At 40.8% G+C, this 22,591-nt stretch overlaps 2 protein-coding genes across 8 annotated transcripts in view; both read left to right on the top strand.

Moving 5' to 3' along the window:
* trim33 (tripartite motif containing 33) overlaps positions 1-13,206 on the top strand; it is a 36,028-nt gene extending 22,822 nt beyond the window's left edge. For 2 of the 4 annotated variants that reach the window (XM_033628027.2, XM_033628029.2), the window contains 7 exons: positions 233-386; positions 4,110-4,528; positions 4,752-4,863; positions 4,947-5,021; positions 6,619-6,771; positions 9,980-10,030; positions 12,434-13,206. In XM_033628027.2, the coding sequence (XP_033483918.1) occupies positions 233-386; positions 4,110-4,528; positions 4,752-4,863; positions 4,947-5,021; positions 6,619-6,771; positions 9,980-10,030; positions 12,434-12,655 (1,186 nt within the window). In that variant the 3' untranslated portion in view covers positions 12,656-13,206. The remainder of the gene's footprint in view (positions 1-232; positions 387-4,109; positions 4,529-4,751; positions 4,864-4,946; positions 5,022-6,618; positions 6,772-9,979; positions 10,031-12,433) is intronic. The other 2 variants (XM_033628028.2, XM_033628030.2) reach the window with 1 other exon arrangement.
* Positions 13,207-15,128: 1,922 nt separating this feature from the next.
* On the top strand, positions 15,129-22,480 carry slc66a1 (solute carrier family 66 member 1). 4 transcript variants are annotated; one of them, XM_033628033.2, is made up of 8 exons: positions 15,129-15,275; positions 17,009-17,205; positions 17,293-17,422; positions 17,994-18,081; positions 18,585-18,739; positions 18,850-18,942; positions 20,263-20,448; positions 21,035-22,480. In XM_033628033.2, exons 2-8 carry the CDS (start codon positions 17,015-17,017, stop codon positions 21,119-21,121), a joined length of 930 nt encoding a protein of 309 aa, XP_033483924.1. In that variant the 5' UTR covers positions 15,129-15,275; positions 17,009-17,014; the 3' UTR covers positions 21,122-22,480. The 4 variants fall into 4 exon arrangements, with proteins under 4 accessions (XP_033483924.1, XP_033483925.1, XP_033483923.1 ...); XM_033628034.2 differs by having other exon boundaries at positions 15,150-15,275; positions 17,012-17,205; XM_033628032.2 differs by lacking the exon at positions 15,129-15,275 and adding an exon at positions 16,276-16,399 and having other exon boundaries at positions 17,012-17,205.
* Positions 22,481-22,591: the final 111 nt, after the last annotated feature.

Raw genomic sequence — 22,591 nt, 5'->3', positions numbered from 1 at the left:
TTAGATTTCCTTGCTTTACTTTGTTAAATTCTGATGACCAAAATGAAACAAACACACTATGCAAGTGTACAGTGCCCAACATCGAGACTGAAGTCGTAACAGTTACGATCCCTGTGCAATCTCAGTTCAATTAATGATTAGAGTCATAATTAGTAGTTATTTGGTTTGATGATGTTTATGTTTAAACAATTACATTAATGTTTCTGCATGGATTATTTTTTGTGTGTTTAAGCTGTAGCTCTGCAGGGAGGGCGGGACCAGGAAGTAGTACTGCGGTGGAGCAGGTAAGGGTGAAGCAGGAACCTGGTACAGATGACAGCTATAGCTGTCCAGCTTCTTCTCTGAAGACTGAGCGGGGTGCGGATGCCGGAAGGAGTGCCTGCATGGTATGAATACTTTATATATTCAAAAAATATATATGTCAGATAACTGGTAACATTGGCTTAATAGGCCAGAAACAGAGAATCTTTCTTTCAGGGAAATATTGAATTTTTGTTGTGATAACATTTTCAGCCACATCACTCTGCACCATGTATAGCCCGGTTTCCACCAAACACTTTTGGTATGGTACCTTTGACCGAAAGTAACCCTTCAGACATGGTATCTAGACCCTAGCGTTTTCACTGCAAACAGTACCCTTAAATAGGCCCGTTTCCACTGAAGAAGTTCCTGGTACTGTTTGGGGGGCAGGAACTACTAAAGGAACGTCCTCTCGCTCTGCCCTCTCAACCGCTGTGTCTCCACAGTCACGGTCCGTGAAAAAATATCCGCTGGGAAAATTTTTTTTTTTTCACGGACCCTTTATTGAGTTGTTACAGACACCGCTAACAGCTAACGGTTAGCCCAGCTAATCTACGATAACCATGTTGTTATTTACAAAACATCACATCCCGCCTTGAGTATATCCAATCAGCACCAAGTAATGCCCAAAGCCCAGCCAGGAGTTTCTCAGGGCCGTTCTGAGTACCTACTCTGAGGCAGGGACTTGTTTAGCCCCTGTAAAAGTTCCGGAACTCTGTCCTTCGGGGGTGGTTCCTGCGGTGGAGACACGCACCAACGGCCCCGGCCCCATAAAATTACCCCGAAGTTCCTGCGGTGGAAATGGGCCTAAAGTGTTCGGGGTTGTTGTCATTCATTGCTCCATCCAGCACTCACTGTATTTCCTCATTACCGGTGACACAGATGGAAGTCTGCTCCTTGTTTATTGTCCACAGAACGATGCTGCACGCTAGTCTCGCCACCAGACAATCAGAGATCTCCGCCTTCTGATAGTCTGGGGACACTCCTTTCTAAAGTGTGTTTACCACACCGGCGAAAACGGCCGGCAACAAAGCAACGCCTCTTGCATTTTTGAAAAGGACACGTCTTCTCGGAAATGTGCGCTCCCCCTTTTTTCGTCCGCAAGGAAACAAACACACAGAGAGCTTGAAAATGGATGCCGAGAGATTAAACTCCGTTTTATCAAACATGTGCTCATCCGTGAGAAAATATTTTTTCCAGCGGATGTCTTAGTTACAACATGATTGAGCTAACTGGAGTAGTTTCATGTCGTATCCGACAATGGGAGGCTTTTAACGGATGACGTCCTGATGTTAGCTTTGCTGCTAGTGTTAGCTGTCCCTGTCAGCTGATGCTTTCTAGACATCGTGATTTCCCAAAACTGAATAAATATCACACATAGTAACACAAAACTGCTTTGCTAGCTCAATCATGTTGTAACTAAGATATCCACTGGAAAAGATATTTTTTTCACGGACCGTTTAATGAGTTATTACCTATTACAGACACCGCTAACGGCTAACAGGGCTAACAGCTAACGGTTAGCCCAGCTAAACGTGCACACAGAAATAGTAATGTTTGTTCAATCATGGTGTTTATAGACTTTACAAACATCGGATTAGTCTAAACGATGATACAGTGATGTGAAAAATGTGATACATAGGCTATATATATAGCTAAAAGCTCTGCTGGTTTTCTACCCGGACTATAGAGGGAATCGCCTTGTTGTTTACAAGGCGATTGCCTCTATAGTCCGGCCGGATGGCTGAGTCATGGCCTTGTAAAAGATTATGTTTGTTTCTTTTAGTTGGCGAGAATGTGTCGCCGCAAACGCGACAAACATCCACTAACTTTGACGGAGTTTTCTGCGAGCACGGCTGAGCCATTTTGTACTGCTACACGTGTTTCTAGTGGGACTATGTTTACAAGCACAAGAGTTCAGTGAGCCACCGAAGGACCGCCCTGCAGATTTACTACTGGTTCTGCAATGTAGGGCATTTTTTTAAACTCTGAAATTGTATCCGCCCATCTAAACACAAAATCAGGGAGAAAGTCTTTAGTTAAGCAAAGCGTCTAAAGACTGACTTGTGAGTCTAGCTGCACGCTGACATTTTCAGAACAAAATTAAACAGGGTGCAGTGAGAGTCTCTCTCCATGGGATATTTAAAAATAGCGGGTTTGTGCATTAAGTCCATCACAGGCAAGCACAGGGGATTAGTGTTGCTGTAGCGCGACGCTACGCGGCCCTTTTTTTTTTCTCCGAGTTAGGATTAGAATATTTGCAGTTTACATAACCTGGCCGAAATTAATACATATAAATGCTTGAAGATCCACTCATTACCAAAAGTGTATGTCTTATAAAAACTTAAGTGATGGTCAAAGTTGTCATGTGGAATATTTAAGATGTGTTGATTGAGTCACGTCGTCAGCTCATGCATTGAGTAACATTACAAGTTAATGTTCCACCTTAAAAATCCCAGCAGTCGGCCCGGTGAATGAAGTTATTCACTCTAACTCCGGCTGCTGCAAGAAGCAGCAAAACATACTTATATTTTATAGTTACAGTCTACTAATTAAACTGTCCACAATATGAACTGTAGCTTCTGCCTCAAAACCAGCCACAGCTCAGCCCTGAGCAGAGTGACCGTCCTCTACTGACAATCATACTGCAGTGTTCCCAGCTCCACCTTTTAGTACCAGATCTGTGTGCTCGGTAGCTCAACAGAGGGGGGACCAAAGATGGTAACGTTTAGGAACGGTTCCATTGGTACCATCCACAACTTTTCGCAGTGAAAACAGAACTGTACCGTAACTTAGTGCTTGGTGGAAACAGGGCTTATGACATGCATGATGATTTCAGAGTCCATCAATCTTTGCCTTATGTGCTTTGTATTGTAAGTAACAGACAATTGGGAAGATGGAAAATGGGAACACAGTATAGACAAAATGGGAGATGGTTAAAAGATCGTCCATGTACTAGGACTGAGGAAAAAGAAAAGTGAAGAAATAAATTGAATTGTTTGTCCTAGGTTTTTTTCCTGAAGTGTGTGAATTTTATTTTAGATTGTGACAATAGCCCCTGGTCTCCCCTAATCAACCCTGCGTTTTCAGTCACAGACAAAGCAACTCAAATTCTGGTGACATGCACACGAGGAAGAGCTAGTATACATAAAGATGCCATGTCAGTCGTGTGGGCACTATCACGACAAATCAAAGCTAAATGTAAACACTCTCAAGAAACAGCTGAGTGTATCGCAGCCTTTGCAGAACTCTTCAGTACAGTGTGTGTGTGGAGAGCCAGGAGAGAGAGACAGTGGGTTTGCACTCAGGACAGGCAGGTGAGCTGGATGTCAGGTTAGCAGTAAACCATGAATGTAAAAATAAATGTTCTGTGTAAGATACAGTTTGACAGAAATTTAAGGCCAGTGAAGCTTTTTTAGTGGCGCACAGAGAAACAGTCTTGCGGGTTTTACATCTTCTGAACGGCCTTCAAACAATTTAGAATGAATATCAGCCAATAACAATTGGACCACCCTTACCTGGGGGTGTCCGATTTATAATCCTAGCTCGTAGGAGCAAGCTAATAGTGAATGGGGAGATTTTTATGTAGCGGCAGAGCTAATCATTTAGCAGTGGCTCTGCCCCCTATGCAGATGGGGAAAAACACTGAACCTTGCTTCATGTCATTTATTTTTTGACATCACTTCTGCATCTTAATACTACTTACAGACAGCATTGTAAGATGTGTTAAATTAATACAGTCATTCAGAAGATTATCATACTGTCTTAAAATGATCTAATTTTTTTTTGTGTGTGTGTTGTACCCCCAGATGAGCAGTCCAGAGAATAGCCCCCTTCCTGTGATGGGAGTCGTATCTGCTGGCCAAGATGCTCTCAAGGCTTTAGGGGAGCGCATCAAAACAGAACCCCAATCTGAGACGCCTTGTTCTGGACTAAATGGCTCCAGTGCAGCCACTTCCTCTTCCACTACGACCTCCACTACCTCGTTATCATCTGCAAACAGCAGCACGGCAGGCGCTCCGCTCACTAATGGAAACTTAGGCAAGGGGGCAGAGACCAAAGAGGGCAGGGCTTCAGATGGAACAGGCAATTCTCTTGGGAAAGAAGACGACCCTAATGAAGACTGGTGTGCTGTTTGTATCAATGGTGGGGACCTGCTGTGCTGTGACCGCTGCCCCAAAGTGTTCCACATGAAATGCCATGTACCCACCATAAGAATCTTCCCAACGTAAGTGATCAGTACAGGTGATTTCTTTGGTGGTGTGTTTTGCTAAGAATTTTACTGCCATTGCAGATTTGTCAGTCCAGACCTAATGTTTGAGTACACCACTCCATATTATTCTGAATGTTCTGGATCTTCTCTAAACATTTGGCTCTGGCTGCTGTTATTTGACCATGCAGATGAAAGGTAATGTTAACATAATGTCCTCTGTGTTATTTTTATGTCTCAGGGGGGACTTTCTCTGCACGTTTTGCCGGAGTCTAACCACCCCAGAAATAGAGTACTGTGACGACAGCAAGAAATTCAAAGGAGTGCAGGGCCTGAGTCCTGAGGACCAAAGGGTCAGTACAGCCACCCCACACCCTTAAAGGCCTCTATATGATTAGCACAAGGCAGCTAATACTGTCTCTTCCTCTCTTTGCAGAAATGTGAACGCCTCCTGCTGCACATTTTCTGTCATGAGCTCAGCGTGGGCTTCAGGGAACCTGTTCCTAGCTCTGTAAGTAGCTGCACATGACTTACACACACACACAGATGCAGGCATGCACGCAGGCCCAGATCATATACCTTCTGTCCTGTTCCTTCCTTCTTTCCTAAGTAGTGGCAAATAGGGATTTGCACGATGAGTCGACTAGACTATTAAACATTGCTACCTTTGCTAGTTGATGCCAGAATTACTAGCCTCTTAAACTCATTAAGATGCCTGGGGCGTCGGTGGCTTAGTGGGTAGAGCAGGCCCCCCATGTACAAGGCTGTTGCCGCAGCGGCCCAGGTTTGAGTCTAGCCTGTGGCCGTTTGCTGCATGTCATCCCCCCTCTCTCTCTCCCCCTTTCAAACTAACCTGTCCTGTCTATTAAAGGCAAAATGCCCTAAAAATATCTCTGGGGGGAAAAAAAAAAAATTTAGATAAAGATACCCAGAGGAAAATGGGTTGAATTTAGATCTACATACAACATGAGCAGTTGCTTTAATCATCAATGGTTCTCCCTCTCCCTTCACACACACACTGGATGTCTTCTTACTAGGCTGAACCAGAGAGGTGCTTTTGGGTGCACAAGAGATCTAGACAAGCCTGGATGTATGTGGTGTGTGTTTGTATCAATTTGCAGCTCTGCTCATACATGAGAGTTACTGTGTGAGTGAATATATTTTTGAATAGGGATGATCTGGGATGTTAAATGTTATTTGGCAACTTTAATTTAATTAATTGTTGTCACGATTCATAGTAAAATGTTTGATGTCCATAACCATTGGCGCAAAGTGCCACATATTTCAGCAGCGTGATATGGTTTGTGAAAAATGTGATTAACGATTTCACATGGGTTCTTATACACGCAATATTAATTGGGACAATGTTTATTAACCTTATAGAATCAATTATGCTCAGTTCTGAATGTTTTGTGAGTGTCATCTTCCTTTAGACTAGTCCACGGGGAAATTAGTCATTAGGAACATCCCTAGTGGCAGACATGTTTTGTTTTTTTAACCACATACGCTAATCCTTATTGTTGTTCTGTTGAAACAGATTAAACAGTAATTGAGATGTTTGAAGTAGACATTGTTTCCACATGGAATTACAAAGCAAAAAATAAATGTTCCAATGTTAACCAGAAACCTGTAACTTTTGGTTAAAATTCCAAGATACTTTTTTACCCATTTTACAAACTAGGACAGTTTTGAAATGCACTGAAAACTCCTTTTTGTGTTTTGTGTGCTGGTATTTTTTTTTTTGTTTTGTTTTATTGTATTGCATACTTAAATGTACCATTTTTTGTTCTGTGGTTAATAGCTGATTAGTAATAATAATAATATAATGTTATATCATCAATTCTACTACTAGGTAACACCACCTTTTGTCAAGAAAACCAAACCAACCCCTAAAGCACAAAAAAGTTATACTTATTATCCAAACCTAAACCTCAGCTCCACTGACTTTAGAGTTGCTCTGATTTCTATGTTTCTGTTGTTTTTGCCAAACTGCAAGCCACGTTGTCCTCTGGCTCTCATGTTCAAGGCAAATAAAAACTTTTTGGTATGCTCTGAAATAGTTCAAGATGTTGTCTGACCCAGGGTTTTTTTTTTTTTTTTTCAACAAGGTGCCGAACTACTACAAGATCATCAAGCAGCCGATGGATCTGAAGAAGGTGAAGAAGAGGCTGCAGTTACGAAGCTCCCAGTACTACCAGTCTGTCCAGGAGTTTGTGTCTGATATGCGCCTGGTCTTCAAAAACTGTGCAGAGTACAATGAGGTGAGCAGCATGAGTCATAGCTTTGCTTTGTGGAATGGCATCTGCTTGTGTGTGTGTGTGTGTGTGTGCGTGTGTGCGTGGGTGTGCGCATGCAGAGAAGGGTTAGACTGATATGAGTTGAATTTTAAATTGCCATCAGCTAATTAAATAGCTTAGATTAAATCATTTGACCACTTTCATTTACAGAAAGTTTTGGGCTAATGCGGTAGGCCTTTTAAAGGAATAATTCTTTAGCAAAAACATAAGTGAACAATGAAATGAATACATAAAACAATTTATTTGTCTGTTAGGTAATATGGATCCCCTCAATATATTGGTCTAACCTTATGTGAAGACACAGGGTGACATTGGAAAAGGAAGTGTGAAGGGGTGCTAATGGCCTGCAATGTGTGTACAGTTTTGTACCCCTACTAACACTGGCTGTTAGAGGACGTAGTATAGAGGTGTCACTGTGTTCTCTTTACACTGGCTGCAGGACTGTCTGAATCCTGTTAACACCATCTGTTTGGTTTTTTATGGGTCACTGTGGTCACTTTCATATTCTTCTATGGGGGACTTGTTAATTTCACTCTATGTTGGATGTATTTATTTTGTTTGATTTTCTGTAGTGGGTGTCAGCTTATGCTTCCCTGTACCCTCTGTGTGTTAAAAAAAAGACCCAGTCTTGCTTGATATGTCACCTAGAGGGGTCTACTGTGAAGCATACTGTGTATGATCATCTATTCCAACTTCCAACCACATGAGTTAGCTTCTGTTTTATCAAGAAGTGAAAAAGGTGACATCTCAGATTACCCTGAGACATCACTTCATTTGACTAATGTTGAATTTTAAGGCTGTGAGCTGCAGGACAACCTCACCATACATTTGTTATTATGCAACCAAAATTAACAGCAAGCAGGGTCGTCACTTGAGGTGGATGTTGGTAATGCTCGATACATCTTGTGTCATTTTAGTTTGCATGACTTTTATAGGGGGAGACATTTCAGCAGAAGGACGTCATTACTGTAATGTAATTAGATTAAATAATTTGTAAGTCATTAATTAGTGCGTAATTACTTATGTGACTATTTAGGTAACATAGGGCACCATTCATGACAACACAAATAAAGGACTATATTCAAGATAGATTGAAGCTCGTTTCAGTGTTACATCTTTCTGAAGGCAGAAAAACTGTCTGTGGAGCAGCTATTGGTCTGTCTAACTGTTGTGCAATTAGTCAGCGTTGGTCGGTCATTTTTTAATGAGAACCTATGTACACATAGCATAGACACACAATAAAAATCTAATAATTCTACATATGGTCATTAAAAAAAATATTCTGATGAGCTATTATCAACAAAATACAGAATATTAACTAAGTATGGCTGTCCTGTTTAAATGCTCAGGAAAAACAATTTCAAGAAAAAATCTGCCTATAAACCTACTCATAGACTTAAAGGAACAGGAAAAAAAGGAAAATGACATTTTTCAAAGGCTATCAGAAGTTATAATGGAGTGCTTTGGAGAGCAGCAGTACGTAAAGCACTGGTTAATTAAAGTCTTTGACGATGTTAATAGACCAAATCACAATGTTTGTTTACAGTAACTTCCGGATAGAAACTGAAGCTGTTATCTCAAAGCCACAAGACTCCGTTAACATAAACAGTCATTTTGCAGAGCACAGGAGTTGACGGTCTATTGCTGCCTTGATCAGTTAGTTAGTGTGTAAGGTCAAGTGGTGAAAAATTCCAAATATAACGTATACTCCAATTGATTTTTTTAGGTGGCCTAAATACGTTTTGCTGTGGCTCCTGTCCATAGCAGTACATTGCTTAGTTTTCGTGCTACCGTGTTTATATATTTTTTAAAGTGACAATTATGGCTGAAAATGACAACAGAAATAAACAAATTTCACATATCTGCACAATTTAAATCAATTGCCAGTTGTCTACCTGCAAGTAATTGTTGTTGTTAGCGTGATGTTGCATTGAGTCAGTCTATGGCGTTCCCTGAGAATATTTTTTTTAAGAATGAACTATTTTCAAACAGTTACATAATCTATGATGAATTCATTTCTGTGGTTACACCAGTTGTAAAGACAACATTGTTGACGCATACTATTAACATACAAATCCTTAAATAACTGTACGTGCACAAGAGCTGCAAAAGCTGCAAAGGCGACTGATTCAATTCATTTTCAATGGGCACCAGCGACCACGGCTGCAAAAGCTGCAAAGTGTCCGCGTTTTGGTGACCAGAGCGTCAGACGAAAGTTGGGGAGTCGTGAATTTTATGCAAATTAGCTATGACACATTTTGCCTGCAAATGACCAGCCACCAATCAAAAAGTAGATATCCATCGCTTGTGTGGAACCCAGAGAATATCCTTGGAAACTTTAGTTTCTACCACACATTCATTCCTACTTCAAAATGAGAGAGCAGCTAATCACTGCTGTAGCTGGACACAGAGTCCTTTATGATTCAAGCCTGTTTATATATAGGGACCGAAATCAAAAGGAGCAGGCGTTGAAAGCTGTGTCCCGAGTAGTTGGTTTGCCTGGTGAGTTGATATCGAGAAAGAATTTTTTAGACAAGGGGCAAATACATCCATGCTAATATAACTTTCTTTACTCATGTAGCCTAGCTTTTGGGGCTGGGCAGCCGGCAAAGGCACTGTGCTCCAGGCAGTAACCTGCTTTGCGGCTCCTTTAAATTGACAAGCATGATCGAACGTTCAAATGTATGATGACATGAGCGACTTGAGCTGCCAAAAATATTTTGGACGCCGGCGCTACTTGGGCAACCTCGGCGACCTTTGCAGCTCTTGGTGTGCGCATACAGTAATGCATTTATTTACACAGAAGTGGTAAAGAAACATAAAAGACAGAAATGACATTTGGTAAAACAGGAAATGTGTCTGTAAAAAATAAAGCAGATTGTATGTACCACCATAGAGATGATAATGTAACTAGATAGACACAGAAACCAGAGATTAACTAAAATAATCTGTTGTTTCCTGTAGCCCATGTGACTAAATGGACCGAAGAGTACAGACTTTACTTGCTGTTAATTTCTGCAGTAACAAATTTGTTATGCCCACCTCTTGGCTTGAGCACAGTAGGTCATGAACAGATTTCTGATCTGTTATTATCTAACCTGCTTGTGCTGTGAACTCTTTTTCCCCCCTGCTGCTTCACTGTGTTTGTTATAATGTTATTGCCCCTTTTTAGATGTCTCGAATAATCCAGGTTTATGATGAGGACAAACAGATTAATACGCAGGTAAGCCGTTTCAAATCGAGAACAGATGTCCTGTCTCCTCCCACTGAGGCTCCAAGAAATGTGTTTGCCCTTCATCTTAGCATCCAGAATTCATGAGCAGCAGACTTGGCAGTCACACAGCTTTAAACTACAGAAATGATGCATAAAATGGCTGAAAAACTAATTATATGCTTTACATGAAACTGTATTGAGAGGTGGTAAGAGCAGTGTGGTTGGTTCCAAGGTCTCTGGAGGTGTTGAAAAAAGTTTAAGGGCATTTTCCTATTAGGTATGATTGCTTTGTGTTGTGCCCAATAGGGCCGTAACGGTACATGTATTTGTGTCGAACCGTTCAGTACGCGACTTTCGGTTCGGCACGACCCTGTACCGAATTATTGGGCACAGGATATTATTTTATTTTATTTCATTTATTTCATTTCACTTCATTACGTACCGAACTGAGATTTTTGTGTACCATTACACCCCTAGTGCCCAAGTAAGAATGCCCCCTCCGCTACCCTGCTGATCACTTTTCAAATTAGCAATGTTGTTTGCACCCAAGTACATTTGCGTCAACATGTACATGACTTTCAATTTTGTTGTCACTGCAGTGTAGAAAAGAGTGCATACAGTGGAGCCTATCTTTGCATTATGCCTGCGATGGTTTATATTAATGAGATAAGGTCAAGAACAACCCTCTCACCTGACTTTCTAGACTTTCTACTTTCTCACCCATGGATGCAGTTCAGAGGATGAGACTGACAGGTGCTGTGTGTCTATGTAGATTTATGAAGGTAATACTTACTTTAATATAGAAGTGAAAATTAGTGTGTATATGCGTTTTTGAAAGTAAAGTGTATATACATGTGAGTGGTACATGCATTTGAGACACGTAAAACAAATTGGGGCTTGTAAGGTCCCTCATAGTATTTGGTTCATTTCAGTTCATAATGTTTTCAAGCAAACAGCTGCACATGAGCATCAGTCCAGACTCCATTTTGAGACCAAGAAACCACTGACAGCGATAACAGTCTTTGTCTTCATATGAGTGAACGCCTGGGTTCAGGGCTCCTGTCCTATAACTGGCTCAGATTTTATTTAGAATTTGTTGTCCCACTGTGAACACACTCTTGAATTTATATTAAGTTTTTTGTTTGTTGGTGTCCTGCCTGTTGAGAAACCAGGGACCTCAGTGGATGTTTGATAGGCATTAAAGGGCAACTTGGCATTTTTCAACCTGGCCTCATTTTACCATATTTCTGTGTCTAATTGACTGATGTTAACAACAGTTTTTGAAATTGGTCCAGTATTGAGAGAAAAGGGACTGTATCCAGTAGCCATGCAATGCCTGCATTGTAATCAGATGGGGCAATTGTGTACTGTGACTATATGTCGATTAAAAGGTTTTTTTTGCCATATAAGCTCAGATTGTTATCACAAGTGTCTGAAGTGTCTCTTTACTTTTTGCATGATCCAGTCAGTTTGTTACTGTGGCAGAGATAAGGGAGACTATCAAATTCAAGGCCTCATCCACATTGTCAAACACTGCTACACTTTCTGTACTCCAGCACGACACACTTTTCCCTCTCGCTCCCATTTTCATCATTGTCTTGCTGAAACAAGTCACATCTCGTGAGATTTCAGAACGAGACCTTTCCTTGAGTAAGACTTGGACACAATAACAAACACACCTGATCAAGTGAAAGGTAAAGGGACATTTCAGACACTTAAAATAACAATATGAACCTGTCTGTGGCAAAGATAACTTATAATAGGTGCACAGTGACAGCGCACAATTGCCCCATCTGGTGACACTGCTGGCAGTGCATGGCTGCTGGCCGCAGCCCTCTCTTGCAATGTTGGACCAGTTTTAAAAAATTGCTCACATTAGTCACTTAGACGCAAAAATATGCAAAAATGGGGTCCAGGTTAAAAAAAAATGCTGAAGTTAATCTTTTAAGCATTTCCTTTTCATGTAACATCTCCAGAATTGGTTTTCATGTGCCAGTGGTGTTAAAATGTTTGCAGTGATCATGATGTTCTAACTAGTATGCAACAGCCAGTTTTCAACAACCATTTAAAATGCAGATTGTTTATTTTTGCCCCACTCATTGATTCATTGACCCTTAAATTAAGTATTTGAAAGCCTTGTTGAAGTTTTGACATGCACTCTGACTGTGGAAATGCTTCATGGAGCCACAGTGGGACAGGGCGGCAGGATATCTCTGCTCTGTACAGCAACGTTGAGCCGGGGCCACCCTGCCACAAAGAGTCTTAACCAGATCTAATTTGTCTCCTCATTCTCCTTCCCCTCCTCCCTGCTTTAACCCATTCATTTCTCCCGCTGAATGGCATCAACCTCCTGTTTCCTCCATAACACTCTTCACCCTCTTCTTCTCCCTCCCCCTTCTCCTCCTCCTGCAGGTGGGATCAGAGATGGAGATATCTGGCAAGGCAGTGAGCCTGTACTTTGAGGAGAAGTTGCAGGAGATTTTCCCAGGGCAGAGCTTCCCTGATACACCTGAAACCGAGAGCATGGACGCAAAGGAAAAGGAGGACGAAGACACAGATGACTCTGGGGAGGACTTCATACAGCCCAGACGCAAACGGTTAAAAACGGATGACAAAGTGGTCCACATCAAGTGAGAGCAAACCGCAAAAGAAATGAGAGAAGTGGAAAACTGTCTTCCTCACTTCCCACACTTCTCCTTTGTTTGAGGCAGCAAACAAAAAGGACGAGATTCGCTGTATAAACTGCTTGGTTTATCTCATCCTTGCCTTTGAAAGAATTACTGTCAAGTACATTAGACGTCTGCCTTTATCAGAACTCTTGACAACAGAAACATAGAAGAGCTGCATTTCCTCCTTATTTCATGGACACTCAAAAACTCGCCTGTACAGATTTTGAAGTAGGACTTGTTTTGCAGTAGTTAAGTTAAAGATCGTCTTTTCTTTTCTATCATCCATTTTCATTTGTAGATTTGTTGTGACGGTTGCTTTATAAAACATTTGAATCCCATGTCCTCAGTTCTTAATGTATTATATCTATACTTTGACATGAAACCTACCAAGTATTTGTATGACTTTGTGGAAGCGTTGTGTAAATAAGAGAATCTAGCCCACTGAAGGTATTCCTACAGTATAGATGTTCGGGTGCGTCATCAATAAAACCTGTTCTTGAAATATATTAAAGAAAATGTGTGGTGTGGAGTAGGTTTATGGTTGCCGGAGAGCTCTTAAAGGAGCTGTTTGGCCAAATTAGAAAAGCAACAATAAAACATCCCCACATACCTCTGTGCTGTGGTGTCTGGCCATGGAGATATTTTTTATTTAATGTTTCCAGGTTTCAAGATGCCTGTTTTCAAAATGTCTGCCTTCACCGCAATGCAAATGGAGGTGGATGGTATTTCAGTCGTCGTGCTTGAAAATTTTCAGCTACATCTGTCTGCGAACATAGTGCCCCCTTTATTTTGAATAGTCAACAGACCTCACTGTCAGCAGCCCAGGAGAGAAACTGGAGATATTACTGGCAAGGCAAGTTACTCTGTATGGCACATTCATACACAAATGCAATTTGGAACAATTTACAGAGTGCGTTAAAAACAACAACATCCGGGAAGATCTCCCAGATCTGGATCAGGGCAACAGTGAGCTCCTGGTCAGTCTGTAGCGGTACTTAGCAGTGTCGGATGTATCAATACATAACATCCCAAAGGTGCTCAGTTGGACCTTGATCAGGGGAATGAGAGAGCCAGTCAATGGCATCAATGCCATCATCCAGAAACTGCCTACTGACTCTGGCCACATGAGGCCAGGCGCTGTCCTGCACCAGGACGATCCCATGGCCCACTGCACCAGCGCAACGTGACAAACAATCTTCGGATTTGGTACCCTGACAGCAGACAGGGTATTATTGGCTATGACATGAAGGTCTGTGTGACCCTCCAAGGATATGCCTCCCTAGACCATCACTAACCCACCGCCAAACCAGTCATGCTGGATGATGTTACAGGCAGCATAACATTCACCACGGCGTCTCCAGACTCTTTCATGCCTGTCGCATATGCTCATTGTGAACCTGCTCTCATCTGTGAAGAGAACAAGGCACCATCGGTGGACCTGCAAATTCTGGTGTTCTCTGGTGAATGCCAGTCGAGCTGCATGGTGCTGGGCTGTGAGCACAGGTCCCACCAGCGGATGTCAAGCCCTCATGCCACCCTCATGGAGTCTGTTTCTGACAGTTTTGCCAGAAACATGCACACCAGTAGCCTGCTGGAGGTCATTTTGTAGGGCTCTGGATTCTTGGATTATTATTTGATCAGATTATTTGATCAGCGAGGCTGATGGGGTGCAGATATCTGAGCCTAGACTTCATGTTCTGGATGACACTCATTTCGGCTGATTTCTATAAACACATATCTACATATGAATGCAGATATATTTTAAATAAAAAGCAAATTTCATACTAACGCATCTCATTTGATAAGTAGTGGATTCCGCTTCTCCACACGGCTGTTTGCCGTCATTCAAACGTGATTGGTCAACACTACTTGGACTACTAACAGAAACCAGAACACATGGTGACATTGTGACAAAATCATACATTTGCAGAGCAGCATTTGTCATATATGATCTGCCTCGTGTACTGACTGCCAGGATGTAGTGACAGTAGAAAAAAAAGTTTTTTTGTCATATTTGCTGAAAAAAAAAGGACTGCCTCCTGGCTTTAATCTCAAGTGGGCCTATTCAGGTTAAACAATGGTTAATTTAAGTTTTTTAAAAAATCATTAAAAATAAAAGGTTTAATCAGAGGTAGCGCAGAATATAGAAGTGTTAAACCCGGGTTTAAAGGTGTTCAAAGATGGTACAAGTCTTATCATGTGGAAGTTTGTTAAACTCTGATGTCCTAAATGTGTCAATGACTCATGGCTCTGTGAAAGAAGTAAGCATAGACTCGCTTATGCAGTGTCAGTTTCAGGCCCCTCTTTATGTTGCTCTTGCCCTTTTTTGAGGCTCTGCACAGAACCAGAGGTCGGAGCCAGTTTACGAGAAGCACGTGAAGTCGGTGGGAACTTGACTCATGACAAACCTGAAAATAAAACGCAGCAGCTGACATCAGCTCAGTGAGGTGCTGAGTCGTCAGTCTGACACAGTCAGCTGACCCATTTTTGCATCACCACAAAATAATTCCGGAAATCGCCCGTGCTATCCTCTCCTTTCCTTTTTCATTCAAGGTCTGACATCGGATTTTAATCGTCTCCTCCAGGTAGGATGTTCTCTTTTGACAGTTGTTATCTTGAAAACAACTGAAAACAAGATACAGGACAGATCGTTATGATAAAAGTAACCTCTTATATTGTGATAATGACAATTAACGTGTCATCACATGTTACCTGCATTCAACAAAGCAGAAGAGCTGTTAAACGATTTATATCGAAACCCATACAACCTCTTTTAAGTCCACTGAGTATTAACATTTGCATACAAGCCCCGGTTACACGTGGACTTGGTTATCATACAGTAGCTGTATTGTTTTTCACGGCCGCATACTAAAATGCAAAGCTAGTTGAAGAATGTAGAAGGCCTCAGAGCTAATGACGACATAGGACTAATGACTGAATCACCATGTGGAGCCAAATAATCTAATTTAACAAGGCTTGTAGGTATTTGATGAGAGTATGTGAAATGTATGAGCGCCGGAACATGAAATTAGCATCGTGAAGCTGCCCCAGTTCTACAGATAAGTAATATTAACATAAAAGCATACCGTTAACTTGTTTCACAGAATTAATAAGTGTTTAGCAATTGTGTATGACAGTCGGGGTCAGATATTATGTTGATCCTAAACCTGAACCAGAATGATTTGTTCATCAACTTTCATAGTCATAGCAAATCTTCAAAGTGGATGTTTTCGAAAGATCTCTAATTAATTACAGTCGTTTTCTTCCATAAATATAATTTTCTAATGATCATGATGTGCAGTAGATAAACTGTGACATCACATTAACCAGATGCAACAATAGAAAATGCTTTTTTCAATTGTCAGCACACTCCCCTGTGTCTGCTTCTTAAACCCACAGTGTGTTAAATGTATCATAGAGACATGTCTGCTTCACATATTCAACCCATGACGAGGAATATAATTCTTATTAAATAAGCCCAAACCAAATTAAACCTTTATTTTGAAGACCTGACAGATTTGTTATTGAGCTAGCCACCAGTCACGTGCTCATTTTGATGAACCTTTACAGTGACGTTTCAGCCTAACGACCAATCAGCTCACGAGCACAGGTCAGGTTGTTTATTGCCTGTTTCCGTGTTGTTTGTTCAGTCCCGGAGAGGTTTTTATTCGGCTAAGGACTCTGCTGCGACATGTCGGCGGCCACACAGGCAAGATGAATTTGTTTATTTATTTACAGTTAGGTACTTTGTCGACGGTGTCGACCTAAAAGCCACAGGCGAGTTCTAGCTGTCTGTAATGGGTAGCTGTCGTTGTCGCTGCTGGCTAACTAAGTGGCTAACAACCGGTTGTTTTTTTCTGTGGTGTCTGCTGGGTTTATTTGTGTGAAAAATGTGTGTTTTCTAGCGTGACACAGTTTATAAATGTAGTCACACACACACCACTTTATTTAACGGCCTTGGTTTAGCGTTAATCGGTGTAACAGCAGAATACGGATCTAAACAAGTTGTTTTGTTGTTGTTTTAAGTGTTCAGCAGCCTCTGACCTTGTTACAACCGAGTCAACTGGAAAATGTGTTTTGTCGAGATGAATGGTCCGTATGTGTTTTTTTCTTGTCGTTTATATGGCTGATTGAGTGTGTGTGATGAAGCTATGAAAACTCTAAGTCTGTGATAAATGGTTAGCTAACGTTATATTTATCCGTCTCAGAAGCACCATGTAAACACTGTCTGTAGGTTGTTGATGTACAGATAACTCTACATGTGGGTATTTATGTTTTTTTAATAAATTGCATATTTACTGAGCCTTTTTGTCTACAGCAGAATATGTCGGCAGCAGGAGTCCTCTCGGGCAGTAACTTAGGATGGACGACTGAAGGAAACTTAACTTCCCTGTGCCCCAATGGGTCCAAGTGGGTTTGGGAGGGGCTTGGGGAATGTGCCCAAGATGCGAGAGACATGGCCAGCATCTACCTAGGCCTCCTGTCCATTCTCTGCTTCATGGGGTCCTCACTTCCGTAAGTGTTCGTGTTGGTGTCTGTGGCTCTCATAGAGGAAGTGCCCTTTTATCTTAACATCATTCTGTCTTCTGTCTCTGGTTGCAGACAGTACTACAGCTCATGTAAAACAGGGAATATGGACAGTGCCCTCTCTATTTGGTTTCTGCTGCTGTGGTTGGGAGGTGACACCTGCAATTTGGTGGGCTCCTTCTTGGCTGACCAGCTTCCACTTCAGGTAACTTGTAGTGATATAAGGATTTTGATTGTAAGGATGTTTCCCATGACAGAGGAGGGCTATTACCAACAGTTGGTTCTATATCACTTATGCTATAATTCATTGTTCAATCAACTGTTAAGGCAATAAAATGTAAAATATACAATCATGACAAGTCACGACAACCAGAAACTATGTCTTAAGATGTCTTTTTCATTTAAAGTAATAAAAGTATGTATTTTAAATGTTATAGAATGTTATGTGTGTAATGACAAAAAAAGATATGTCCCATTATTAGAGATATTACCAGTTTATTATTGTTTGTACCTTTATCGGTGACTTAGATAATTGATTATTCAAATTCTTATTTGTGTCATTTTACTAGATTATTCCTATCAAGTAATAATACAAATAGACTTTTAAATGGAATTCCTTTACAATAAAACATAAAACACTTCATTGTCATTGTAAGCATATAATGAAATGATGTTTGGCAACATTCAGTGACCAGCAGCAATGAAATAAGGATAAAACAAGATACTATGACTTAATAATTTTTCATGACACACGTTTCTTTCTCTTTGTCATCTAGACATACACAGCGGTTTATTATGTGTTAGCTGACTTGGTGATGCTGGGCATGTACTTATACTACAAGATGAGGAACAGAATGGCTGAAAGTGAGTGTTTTTGTATGTTTGTTTTTATTTTGTTTTTTTCACTTCTCAGTTTTCCAAAACAGAAAAGAACCAGGTTCTTGTTTTGTGCTCTTGAGTTTCAGAGCCTCATTTGGAATCCTACACACAGGCATTTCTTAACATATGGATAATAAATGATTAACCCCAAACATGTATTTGATCCCTAAGTGTAAAACTGCAGCCACAGTCTGTAATGATTCAGCTATTATTAAGGTGCTGCTCATTTCTAAGATCAGTTTTATCTGATGTAGCTGCTTAATGTGCATGCTTCTCATATCAGTGTAGATGAACAATGATCCAACACTAGTCCAGACAGAGAAGGAGGTTAATCGCTGTACACTGTCATGATGTCATCACGTGCCACATGTAGTGTGGTGTTTGTTCCCTTACTAGTGATATTCGACACAGTGACCATTGTCTGGAGGAATGTGCTTAGATGTCTTTCCCAGTATTGATGTTGAACCCAGGTGTTGTCTCTTCCTCAGGCAGGAGGGTTTTGCTTGTGGTGGGTGTAGCCTGTGTCCTGGGCTTCACCACAAGCCTGACCCATCTCCCCGGGTTAGATGCTCAACAGGAAGTTACTCCTTCTGGGTTCAGAAGTCGCGCCTTGCTGTCAATCTCCGATAGTAATCAAATCAAGGTGAGACATGTTTATTTGTTTAATTATTGACCTGAGGGAAGTGACCAAGTTACGTCTGGCCTTTTTTGTGCTGTTGTAATGTTGTCATGTCTGCCTCTCTGTCACTGCAGCCTTTTACCCCCAAAGAGATAGTTGGTTTCTCCATCGGCTCAGTGTCGTCAGTGCTCTACCTCTGTTCCAGACTCCCCCAGATGTACACTAATGTGAGTATAACAAAGCGGGTTCTGCTATAAATGTGTAGATTCCTCAGTACCGTTGGCTGCATATTGTAGGTGGGAGACATTAACTGATACTAATACTTGTTCTAATCCCCAGCGTCACTGTATATGGCATACTTTCACATTTTAAGTGTTAAACTTTTTGTTTTGTAATGGCATTTTGTTTCTCATTGTACTGATTTTGGTTAAACTACATACAAGTTCAAAACATTTAAACCAAGATAACTCAGTATCAAGAGTCTGACACACAGTTGTGCGAGTTACTGAAAATAAGTTATTAGTTAGAATTACTAGTTGCGTCTCTCAAAAGTAATTGGATTATTTAACTAATTACTGCATAGAAAGTAATTTGTTACTAGGGAAATTAACTTTTGTGTTACTTTTAAATATCTGCTTCATTGCTCTTGATAAATACACACCATATTATTTTAGTGCTGTAAAATTGTGTGACAAGACATTTGTAACCATTATCACTATAATGAAATATTAGTACTGCAGTTGAACATTAAAATGCAATAAATATGTTTTAATAGGCCTATTTATTGTAGCCTTGACAGGCCTTCAAATTAAGTACACAAGTCGTTTTTTAATACTTTTGGCAGGCGGAATAAAATAAAATAACAACTGTTTCTTAGACATTTGACAGTAATTTCTTAGTGATAGGCCTTATAAAATGAAAGTGTTAAAGTTATTCACAAAAACATGAACACACTTTATTCCTTGTTACCTTAACAGTAATGCACACAGACTATAACTTACCACTGTTGGCCTAATTTGGTCTTTATCTTGATGAGGGAAAAATAGTCTCCATATTTCTAGTAGAGGAAGCTCATTTGAGCCATTGTGTGCAGTGACATTCTTTGCTGATTTTTTTACTTGAATAATTCACACCATTTATTGTGCTGCTGTCAGGTTCGGTGACTAGTGATGCGCCAGGGATCCCGCTCCGTTTGAAGTAACGTTAAGTTTAATAATAACTTACAGAAACATTGCGTAGTCCAGGAAATAGTCCAGGTTCCACCACCTTTTCCCCTCCCTCTAAATAAAAAATGAATGCATCACAAGTTGTGTTTTGATGTGTAATTCTGTGTATATCAGAGTCAAAAATGCTAAATTTATTTTAACTGAAAATTGAGCAGGTGAAAATGAATATGATGCACTGACAGCATGGACAATTGCCTCTGCAATCTGCACATATCACTGTGGTGGAAAATATGTAGTGGCTGTGTGAAACATCCTCTGTTCCTTAAAAAAAGGTTCATGTTCTTCCCACTTCCCCTCCCGTCCTCTTGTTTCTCCCCACAGTTCAAAAGGAAGTCGACAGAGGGAGTGTCTTATTTTCTGTTTGCACTGGTCATCCTGGGAAACACCACATACGGCCTGAGTGTCCTGCTGAAGAACCCGGATTGGGGCCAGAGCGAGAGCAGCTACATAGTCCATCACTTGCCCTGGCTCATCGGCAGCCTCGGCACCCTCTCCTTAGACCTTACTGTATCCTTTAAAGAAACAAACATGGCCGCCGTTGCCAGGCATCTGGGCTCTAGTCCCACGTACATGCTACATTTTAGGCAGAGCTGAGCTAGAAAAGGGGGCACTTCATCAGATGGGTTTATGTCTTATGACTGCATGTGTGGAAACACAAAAGTATCAAAGGTCCAAACTCTCGGAGGATAATGAGCTTAACCAGCAAAGAAACTAGACCGCAGACGTTTAACTAGACTGTGTTTCAGTTTTAGTGATTAAATGCTACTTTATTTATGCAACACATTTGCAGTTCATTAAAGCAGTAAAATCCACACAGTGAACCTGGAACTTTGGAGTCCTTAGAGTCTGGAGCTCCGTGGCCCAACACTGTACAGCAGATGACAAGGACTCACTGTCTGGTTACTCAGTAAGATATATTTTTTAATACCATAAATTAGGTTGTCAGCAGGTATTTTCTCACGTTATGGTCAAATAGTATCTTTTGTTCCTCATAGCCATGTGTATTTGTAGCTGAAATCCTGTCTAAGCACTTGTTACATTAAACAGACTCTCTCCCAGGATGTCTTCAGATTTCCTTAACGCTCTGGTTCAGATCTCTGTCCAGTTTATAATTTACCGTAGAGCTAAGGTGGAGGTGGACGCCAACCATGACGAGACATCGCCTCTGCTCGGGAGCTAAAGCAACAACCCCAGAGTGTACTGGTGGGACACGAACAGACACTCGCCTCCAGTGAATCTTCAAAATCACATTTCCAACCAAATCAGGATGAAAGAAAGTATTACATTTTAGTTTGATTTTATAGTTTTATTTATTATGCTCTTTTTTCAAGATGTTTACAATGTGTTTTTATCTGTTAAAGTACTGTGCCAGGTGATGTTCTTCATTTGGGTTCAGCTGCAGTGACATGACTTACACTGCTCTTAATGTTCGAGTTTTAAATGGACAATTGAGGGTTTCAGGTGTCGGACATGGATGGAACTCCCTGTCAGCCTGAACTTCTTCGTCTGATTTTAAGCCAAAACCTCAGTTTGATGTCAGATCTCACATAGATGGCAGAAACCTGCTTACTGCGGTGACCCCACCACACACAGGTTTCTCAAATTATTCTGGTGTTTTTAAGTACTTTGACAGTTATGACACTAATGACTGCATGGAGCCTGACCTTGTTGCAGTGATGTGTCTGAAAAGAGGAAATGTTTGTGAAGCATTTCCAAGTGTAAATTGTAATTAGTTCATTTTTAATTGATGTTTACACCAAGTACTGTAATCAACAAAAGTGAGCATTTATGTTTTTTTGTTCATTTAAGATATCTTTTTAATTGTAGCCATACGATTTTATTGTACTTTTTATTTTTTATTCCTTTTTTTTAATACAGACTCTCGACCAGCTTTGTTTGCACTGGTGATAAAAGTCACTTAAAGGTTCTGTGTATGACGTTCAGAGCATAAATATAGCAGCAAAAAACTATTTGCTATGTAAAGATACAGTGTAGGAAAGGGATCCTGAGCAGAGAATAAAGTACATACCTTTGTGTGTTGTAATCTGAGCTTCTCTGTTTGTGGTTGTGGTAGGTGGTCCGGCCATGCGTGCATGTCAGTGTGTGTCCCACTGGCTAGCTCATTGCCGCAGCTTTGCACTGCGCTCATATGACAGTTACCACTGATGACAGCATCATTTCAAAAGTGCAGTTCCCATCCTCTGCCCCCCCATGTTAGCACAGTTAGCTCTATCAGCACTGTTGGTGTTGTTAGCACTGTTTATGCTGTTAGCACTGTTAGCTGATAGCTACTGGCTTAGCCGCCTCCATGTAGAGAGCCATGTACAGGCACTCCACACCAGACTTAATCACAGATATGCTCTGAATGTCACAAACAGCTCCTTTAACACAGATTTTCACCACCACGTTGAATTTACGCATTTTCTTTTTTTTTTTTCATTCTCACTGTTTTGCACAACAAAAGTTTGTTTTGTACTTTGAGAAATATTAAATATGTTCAGTGGGTCAGTGTGCTGTAAAGATTAAACAATTGAAAACACTTTTTCTGTGTTCTGTTTAATTCTGTGTAAAGTGTTGGTATCTTCATAATGGTGTTAGTTTTTTAAAATGAATTTTATTCTAACTGCTCCTATTGAGGAGAAAAATTGGA

Source organism: Epinephelus lanceolatus, chromosome 8 (genome assembly GCF_041903045.1).
Source record: "Epinephelus lanceolatus isolate andai-2023 chromosome 8, ASM4190304v1, whole genome shotgun sequence".
Taxonomy (NCBI): Eukaryota; Metazoa; Chordata; class Actinopteri; order Perciformes; family Serranidae; genus Epinephelus; species Epinephelus lanceolatus.
This window is presented reverse-complemented; position numbering and strand designations above follow the sequence as displayed.

Coding starts and splice junctions, on each gene's coding strand:
- slc66a1 (XM_033628031.2), top strand. Junction 18,740..18,849: donor CCGATAGTAATCAAATCAAG/GTGAGACATGTT, acceptor CTGTCACTGCAG/CCTTTTACCCCCAAAGAGAT. Junction 20,449..21,034: donor CCCTCTCCTTAGACCTTACT/GTATCCTTTAAA, acceptor GCTCTGGTTCAG/ATCTCTGTCCAGTTTATAAT.